Source organism: Eubalaena glacialis, chromosome 10 (assembly GCF_028564815.1).
Source record: "Eubalaena glacialis isolate mEubGla1 chromosome 10, mEubGla1.1.hap2.+ XY, whole genome shotgun sequence".
Taxonomy (NCBI): domain Eukaryota; kingdom Metazoa; phylum Chordata; class Mammalia; order Artiodactyla; family Balaenidae; genus Eubalaena; species Eubalaena glacialis.
The window spans coordinates 104,899,335-104,908,454 of record NC_083725.1 but is presented as its reverse complement, the minus strand read 5'-3'; the positions used below and the strand labels follow the sequence as shown (position 1 = coordinate 104,908,454).

The following is a 9,120-nucleotide window of genomic DNA, read 5'->3' as shown; positions in this document are numbered from 1 at the left end:
ACCTTTGACTTTCCAGCCATGGCAAATGTCACATGGAGTAGAGACAAGCTGTTTCCACTGGGGCCCTGCCAAAATCACAGACTCAAAAGCAAAGAAATGATGACTAGTTTTGAGCCACTAAGTTTAGATAATGAAAATACCCATTTTTCTCGTGGACATTCTTTTCTTGTATTAATTAGAAAGTATTCTTTATATACTATGGATACACGTTTCTAGTATTTTTGTGAGGAAACTTGACTCATCAAGGTATAAACTCAAATGCTTTTACTTTCTTCGTCAACTGCTACCAATTGTACTATGTTGAAGCCTCGTTTTCCACTAGGACAATATCTCAGCATCTGCATTACTTTTCAGCCGCATTCCATTATTAGAACAGACTCTTAGTATTTTCTAAGATTTATTCCTGAGTGTTTTAAAATCAAAGTCTCTTATTTGATTAAAAAATTCTCTAGGAACGTCCCTGGTGACACAGTGGTTAAGAATCTGCCTGCCAATGCAGGAGACACGGGTTCGAGCCCTGGTCCTGGAAGATCCCACATGTCGTGGAACAACTAAGCCCGTGTGCCACAACTACTGAGCCTGCGCTCTAGAGCCCATGAACCACAACTACTGAGCCTGCGTGCTACAACTACTGAAGCCCACGTGCCTAGAGCCCATGCTCCACAACAAGAGAAGCCAACGCGATGAGAAGCCCGTGCACCACAATGAAGAGTAGCCCCTGCTCGCCGCAACTAGAGAAAGAGCACGCAGCAACGCAGCCAAAAAAAAAAAAAAATCCTCTAGATCTCCCTCCTAAATAGGTGGGACTTGCAGGGGTAGGAGTTTGGAGCAGTATGTGTGGGTGCGTATGGGACACGTGTAATCTCAACACACATGGGATGTTGGACAGGCAGGATTGATGTGAGGCAGATTCTGCCCTGCTTCATGCTCCTAAAGTGTTGAGGCTTAGTTCTTTCCTTGGTTGGCCTTAAATGGTGTTTGAGATTGATGTCTATGGATTCCATAGGGCAAGATAATGGTTCCCACAGATTCAGCTGATGATGGTCTCCTCTCAAGCAGCCTCTGAAGGCATTTTGGGTTCCTTTCATGATTGGCTATATCTTCCACTGATCCTCAATTGACAGCTTTACAGAATATTTCTTTGAACTGAGTGCCTGTTTGCTTTATGATGTAACCATCACCGGCAAGACTGTAGCCCCAAATCTGAGGAAACTGTAATGCAGGTTTGGGATCCAGGAGTCCTGACCTTCCTTCTTTTGTCCTGTGGGCTCCCACCGTGCCATCACTCCCAATCGTCTCTTCTCCTACTCCACTAGTGCAAGGAAGATCATCGAGTTCAGTGGCTAAGTAAACATCCTACCAGAAGCAAAATATCAATATGACCTTCTTGCAGCCATCGTCAAACTTTACCAATCATTGTCTTGAGTGTTCCCTTGGTTTGGGGGAGAGGAAGCCCCTCCTTCCTTTCCCTTAGAGAGAGGGGAAAGAAGGAAAAATAGCCTCTATTTACAAACAAAAGACAACTTATAACTTCCTTTCATCCACATATAAATCAGAGGTTTAGGGGAAAGGTAGTGTCAGTTTTGTTGAAACTGCATCTCTCTGCAAGCTCTGAAGGGAGTGACAGCTGGAGGTTTCTGATCTTGCATGTGTGTTTCTTGGATCTGTTTTTCTCAGCCAAGTCTTGGTTTTCCTAACATCATCCTTTCATATAATTAATTCTTTGTTACATATGCTGCAAAGATCTATACCCAAACTGTGGGTTGACTTTTAATTTTGTTTATTGTGGCTTTGGTCTTACAGAAGTTTTAATTTTGATGTGGTCAAGTTTATGTATAACCAAAGAAATACTTCCATAAAGTCATAGAAGCATGTATTTTCCTTAATAGCTGTAAAAGTTTGCTTTTTACATTAAGGTCTCTCATCCATCTGGAACTTATAAAAATTCATATATGATGTGATAAGGGGATATAATTTATTTTATATAGAAAGCCAGTTGTTCCAACACAATTTATGGAATGTCTATTCTTTTCCCAGGAATCTGAAATACCAGTTTTGTCTTATATCACATTTCCATATGTGTATAGCTCTGTTTCTAATATTTTTGTTTCCTTAGTATATTGGTCCTCTTTGAAGCAAAACAGTACTGTCTTCATTACTATGGCTTTATATATCCTAAGATCTAGTAAGTCTCCCATCCTTTCTCCCAGAATAAATATGATTATCCTTGACCCTTTAGTCTTGCATATGAATTTTAGAATTGACATATAAGTTCTGTAAAGAACTATGTTATGATTTTGATTAGCACTGTATTTGGATTTATAGATTAATTTGGGTATGAACTAACTCTTTAATGTAAAAAAAAAGAAGTAGTTGCCTAGCAGTCTAAATGCATAAATGTTTCCATTTATCGTATAGCTAATATATCTTTCTTACTTGACAATATTTTTATGCAAAGCTTTATCTATTGTCATGGTCAGTGCCTAACACAAAGCTTCTCTCAAATATTTGTGGAATTAATGAATGAACCATGTAGACATTTGTGCTAGATATTTTGTAACTTAGAATGTGTTTTGGGAACTCTACATCATTAGCTATAAATTTTCCAAATTACAAAAATGTCCTTCATGATTTAGTTTGAGAATGTAGTCTCTCAACAAGAATGCCTAATTTGTAATTATTAAAGCTGCACTAAGTCTACATTTTGCATTTTGTGTGGTCCTATGTTAGTAATTATTGTATCATTTCTGCTTATTTGTTGAGGATGGTGGAGTGAGTTATATCTTCAGATTATATTTTTTAAACCCCTTATTGAAGTATGATTGATGTAAAAAATTTTTACATATTTAATATACACAATTTGATGAGTTTGGAGATATACATCCATGAAACCACCATCACAATATATGCCATAAACATGTCCATCACCTCCAAAAGTTTCCTTCTGCCTTCTTTATTTGTAACAATAGTAATAAAGGCTGTGTCAAGTTACATTCCCACTAACAGTGTACAAGACTTCCCTTTTCTCCACACCCTCCCAACACTTATCTCTTGTCTTTCATAATAGCTATTCCAACAGGTGTGAGGTGTGTCTCATTGTGGTCTTGATTTGTATTTTCCTGATGATTAGTGGTACTGAGCACTTTTTCATATACCTGTTGGTCAGTTGTTTGTCATATCTATTCAGTTCCTTTACCCATTTTTAAATCAAATTGTTTTCTTTGCTATTGAGTAGTTTGAGTTCCTTATGTATTTTGGATATTAACCCTTTTTAGATATATTTTCTCCCATTTAGTAGGTTATCTTTTTATTTTGTTGGTTGATTCCTTTGCTGTGAAGAAACTTTTTAGTTTGATGTAGTCCATTTATCTACTTCTGATTTTGTTGCATGTGCTTTTGGTGTCATATCTAAGAAATCATCATCAAAATTAATGTCAAAAAACTTTCCCCCTATGTTTTCTTCTAGGAGTTTTATGATTTCAGGTCTTTAATGCTTAAGTCTTTAATCCATTTTGAGTTGATTTTTGTGTATGGTAAGATAGGGGTCCAATTTCATTCTTTTGCATGTAGCTATTCAGTCTTCCAGCACCATTTATTGCAAAGACTATCATTTTCCATTGTATATTCTTGGCTCTTTTGGTGTAAATTAATTAACCATATATGCATGGGTTTATTTCTGGGGTTTCTATTCTGTTCCACTGATTTTTGTGTCTGTTCTTATGCCAATACCATACTGTTTTGATTACTATAGCTTTGTACTATAGTTTGAAATCAGGACATGCAATGCCTCCAGCTTTGTTCTTCTTTCTTAAGATTGCTTTGCCTATTTGGGTTCTTCTGTGGTTCCATACAAATTTTAGATTTGTTAATTCTATTCTGTGAAAAATGCCATTGGAAACTTGATAGGGATTGCATAGAATCTGTGGATCACTTTAGGTGGTATGGAGGTTTTAACAATAATTATTCTTCTGATCCTTGAGCATGGAATATCTTTCCACTTATTTGTGTCATCTTCAACTACTTTTATTAATGTCTTATTGTTTTCAGTGTACAGACCTTTCACCATTTTGGTTGAATTTATTCCTAAGTATTTTATTCTATTGATCGTATTTCAAATGGGATTGTTGGTTTAATGTCTCTTTCTGATAGTTCATTGTTAGTGTATAAAAATGTGACTGATTTTTGTATATTGATTTTCTATGCTTCAACTTCAGTGGATTCAGGACTGTCATAACAAAATACCAACAACTGAGTGGCCCAGAACAATAGAAATTTATTATCTCACAGTTCTGTAGGCTAGAAGACAGATTAAGGTGCTGACAGGGCCATGCCCTCTCTGAAGGTACTAGGGAAGGACTTGTGGTTTTTTTCCCCCAAAAAACAACATTTATTTTGAGATTTGAGAATAATGGGAAAATTAAGTAATGGGAATTGGACCCTCATCGGGGTCTTCTGGGAAATCAGAAGCACCACCCTCTTCTGCAGCTCTATGCTTCTTTAGTTTAGCAATCAATTCTTTCGCTGGATTGAAGATGCCATTGGTCTGCTGGTCACAGACATAGCAGCGCGGGGTGGTGCAGAAATGCTGCAGCGCACAGCTCTCGCAGAAATAATGCCTGCACTTGGTGACAACTGGGTTTTGGAAGGTCTGGCGACAGATGAAACACTTGAACGGTATTTCCTCCTCATCGCTTCCCACTTCATAGTTTTCATCCTCATGGACACCATAGCGACCCTCGTCAAGCTCACGTTCGATCTGCCACCCATGTTTGTAATCTGAACGGTCATGGAGGAATTTGCAGCTGTCTCCAAAGCCGCAAAAGCCCGTCTCCTTGTAGTCCTTACAAATGTCGGGCTGGTAATCCCAGCGCACGGTGGCACGCAGATGCTCGGGAGCTCGGATGGGGCCTTTCCTCACCATCTTGCAGGAAGCATTGCCCATAGATGTATCCTTGGGCTTCATGTACTTCTGATAATTATTGATTCCCCGATAGATCTTGTCATCTTCCTTGCCCCTCAGCTCCTCCTGGATCTTCTGGCTGCGCTCAAAGATGGCTTGTGCGTCACGCTCCTTCTCTGTGTCTAGCTCATAGACAGCAGTCGCCCCCATATCATCTGGCCCCAGGGGTTTCCCTGAGCGAGTGGACTTATAGACCACGCCGAGACTCTCGGGCTCGTTCTCCTCCTCCTGGCTACTCTGGTCACCGTAAGCTGTCTTCTGTTTACCACTGCCAGGGGTCTTCTGTATCATCGGATTGTGGGTCGCCCGCTTCTTTTCCGGGTTAACCACAGTGCTGCCTTCGTCACTGCTGCTGCTGTCTCCGGACTCTTGGTGGCAGATCGGGCGCTTTCTGAGACCTGTAGACCCTTTTCGCCCAGGCTTTTTGAAAAGAAAGGTGCACATCTGGTCTGTCATCCTTCCTGGAAAAAGTTGCTCTGCCGTTTTAAGAGTCTCGGGCTCCCAAACGGCCGTGGCCTGCTGGGTGGCGAGGGGCTTCTTCACGTCACTGGACGTAGTGCGCTCTGCCGCGAGTGGGTGCAAAATCGGTTGCGGAAAAAGGAGTGTCCATGGACACTGCGGGAGCACGAATGGCCATAGTTCTTTGACTTGTGGTAGCATAACTCCAATGTTCACATGGCTTTCTCCCTGTGTGTTTGTCTGTCTTTTCACATGGTGTTATTTTTATCAGGACAACAGTCATATTGAATTAGGGACCCATCCTACTCCATTTTGATCTCATCTTAACTAATTACATCAGCAATGATCCCATTTCCAAATCAGGTCACATTCGGAAGTAATGGGAGCTAGGGCTTCAACATATAAATTTGGGGGGGGGGTGGGCAATTCAACCCATAGCACATCTGTTAGATCACCTGTTACAACTTATTATTATTATAATTAGTTTATTTACATGTCTTTATTCCTTAACTCCTCTGCAGAATATAAATTCTTTCAGGGGTTCCTCCTTAATCATTAAAAAAAAAAAAGAATCCCAGTGCTTAGCACATTGCCTGATACAGAAGAAGGCAAAATACTAGTTGTATGACTATTTTAAGTGGTAGACTCTGATAATCTAAGGTCTGGGATTTTTATTCTCCCTTTATTATAATGACATCTAATATTTACCCCAAACTCTAGTTATTTGGTTGCCCCAAATAAGGTATTACTTATTTTTTTGACAGGTAGTTGATACGGCTTTAATTAAATCTAATGGGACAATGTGATAGAGAGATTAAACCAGGCATTTCTTCATGCCATTTGGTGATCTGACCAAGGAAATCAGTCTTTAAAAATTCCTTAAGGCATTTTCATTTCATTTAATGATCAAATTAGAGATTGACATATTTAACCTCAATATCTTCTGTATTCTGTTACCTGCTTTAATTTGAATTTAGAAGTGATTGAACACAGGAGGTCGTTAGATGCATGACTGCACATTCTGGTTTTGTGAATTCATGTTCAAGTCTGATGCTTGAAAATCAGTTCACTGTAAGCTTTGGATATGAGACTGTAGTACGTATTTATCTTTCCCTTATGGTTACCCATCACCTGACCCATTTCTTCTTATGTTTGGGGAATCTCCCTTGTTCCCATTCTGAATCTTGTTGAGACGTTGAGATGCCTCCTACTACAGAAGCTGAAAATGCCCAGTCCTTACTTTCCTAGCCTTTATTGCAATTTAGGACTCTTGAGGAACTCTCTGGCTGCAGTGCTACAGGAAGATTGGAAACTGCAGTAATAATGGTGGCAGTCAGTGCTTGGTAATACAGTGCTGTGTTTGGTGACAGAGCCAATGGTATCTTCCCCAGACCAATGATGTGGCATGTTTTGTATGTTGCTCCTGGCTGCAGATCTTCAACAGGGCTGCTGTGTTGCAATGCACACCATACATGGCTGGCCTTGAACCTGGTTCTTCAATCATCCTGGTGAGTCTGAGACGTATGCTACCCTTTGAATAAATTCCTGGCCCCTATCATTCCCAGTCAATGATAACTTCTTCAATTTTCAACTAAAAACCTTGACAAGTACAAGGATATTCAGTATTTAACTGATGTACCTATAATGAAATTTTAGATGTGTGGAACAAAATAAGTTGTTCAGTCTTATGTTTGTCATGAAGATTAGTCTTGTACATCAGCTTCTATGCTGGCTTTGATTGATACTTTTTTTGTTCATTTTCTAAGTCTCATTTATTTTGCAATAAATATTTTTTGAGTGTCTGAGTGTTAGTTCCTATGGCTACCACAACAAATTACCACACACTTGGTGGCTTAAAGCAATATAAATTTATTCTCTTATATTTCTGGAAGCCAGAAGTCCAGAATCAGTTTCACTGGGCTAAAGTCAAGGTGCTGGCAGGGCTGGTTCCTTCTGGAAGCTCTAGAGAATGTGTTTCCTCATCTTTTCTAGCTTCTGAAAGCTGCCTGCATTCCTTGGCTTGTGAGCCCTTCCTTGCATTATTCCAACCTCTTGCTTTTGATGTCACATTGCCTTCTCATATTCTGTAGTCAAATATCCCCTTGCCTTCCTCTTATAAGGACATTTGTGATTATACTTAGGGCCCACCCATATATCCAAGATAATCTTCCCATCTCAAGATCCTTAACTTAATCACATCTTTGGAGTTGCTTTTGCCATATAAGGTAATATTCACAGCTTCCAGGGATTAGGACCTGGTTATCTTTGGGAGCTATTAGTCAGCCTAATACACTATGCTATGCACTATGCATTGAGAATACAAGGTGAAAAAGATAAATGTTTCTTCTGCCCTTATGATGTTAGTGGGATACACACATTTAAGTAAAAATTATAGAAGTAATTCTGCAAGTTTACTTATGATAAGTGCTCGAAGGAGAAATACAAGATGGGATGGGAGAATATAATGGACTGAACTGGCAGAGACTAGGGAGGTTATGGAAAATTTTACTAAAAAATAATATTAGCTAACACTATGTGCTAACACTTTGCTCAGTGGGTTACATATATTCATTAATTTAATCTTCACCACTAACCTATGAGGCAGATACTTATACTATCTCAAGATTAATAAACTGAGACACAGATACTATAAATAGCCTACTTAAGAGTCTGTGGCTACTAACTGGCAGAGGAAGAAACATTGAAGTGGTCCTTAAATGAAGTGGATTTCAGTTGTGTTACCTGCCCACCATTATTGTGTAAATTGTGTCCTGATTTTCTTTGGAGAAATTTCTGTTGCCTCCTTGTACCCAAACACTCTGCCGTCCCCTAGTTAGGAGTGGGCACATGTCCCAACCTAGGAGTGACTCTCCAGCAAAACAAAACAAAACAAAACAAAACAAAAAGCTGAGGATGATCCTTTTTCCAGAATAGACTGCCCATCATTTCCTACCATCTTAATTGCTTAGGCTTCCTTGGCTTCTGTTATTTTCCAGCTGTGTCTTTAAAGTAATTATTATTTTTTAAATTAATTTATTTATTTGGTTGCACCAGGTCTTAGTTGCGGCATGCGGGCTCCTTAGTTGTGGCTCTTGGGCTCCTTAGTTGCAGCTCACCAGCTCCTTAGTTGCAGCATGCAAACTCTTAGTTTTGGCATGCATGTGGGATCTAGTTCCCTGATCAGGCATCGAACCCAGGCCCCTTGCATTGGGAGTGTGGAGTCTTATCCACTGCGCCACCAGGGGAGTCCCAATGTAATTATTTTTTTAACAGTCTTTGATTGTGTGAGCTACTTCCTACCTTTCCAATAAATTCATTTCCTGCTTAAGTTTCTGCTGGTGTCTGTTGCTTACAACCAGAGCACTCTAAGAACAAGAAGGAATTAGGCAGGTGAAGATGAGAGGAGGCAAACAATTCCAAGTAGAGGGTAGAGTGTGTACCTGAGGTGATAAGCTACTTGTATTTCTGAGGCATTCTGAGAAAGCCATGTGGCTGGAGCTACTGTGGTAGAGAGTGGCATGAAATGAAATTCAAAAGCTTTGCAGGGGCCAGATACACAAACACATGCCATGTGAGGATTTGGGGCTTTATCCTCAGAGTAATATTTTGTTATTGTTTTATTTCATTTTTTTTTTTTTTTGAAAGCAAGACATTTATAACTAATGTATTTTGGCAGCTGGACTCAGTGGGGTACAAGCAGA

At 39.6% G+C, this 9,120-nt stretch overlaps 1 protein-coding gene across 1 annotated transcript; it reads right to left on the bottom strand.

Moving 5' to 3' along the window:
* Positions 1 to 4,417: 4,417 nt before the first annotated feature.
* Positions 4,418 to 5,434, bottom strand: LOC133099541 (E3 ubiquitin-protein ligase RNF113A-like). Its single transcript, XM_061203267.1, has one exon. It carries the CDS (start codon positions 5,414 to 5,416, stop codon positions 4,418 to 4,420), a length of 999 nt encoding a protein of 332 aa, XP_061059250.1. The 5' UTR covers positions 5,417 to 5,434.
* Between the last annotated feature and the right edge of the window lie 3,686 nt (positions 5,435 to 9,120).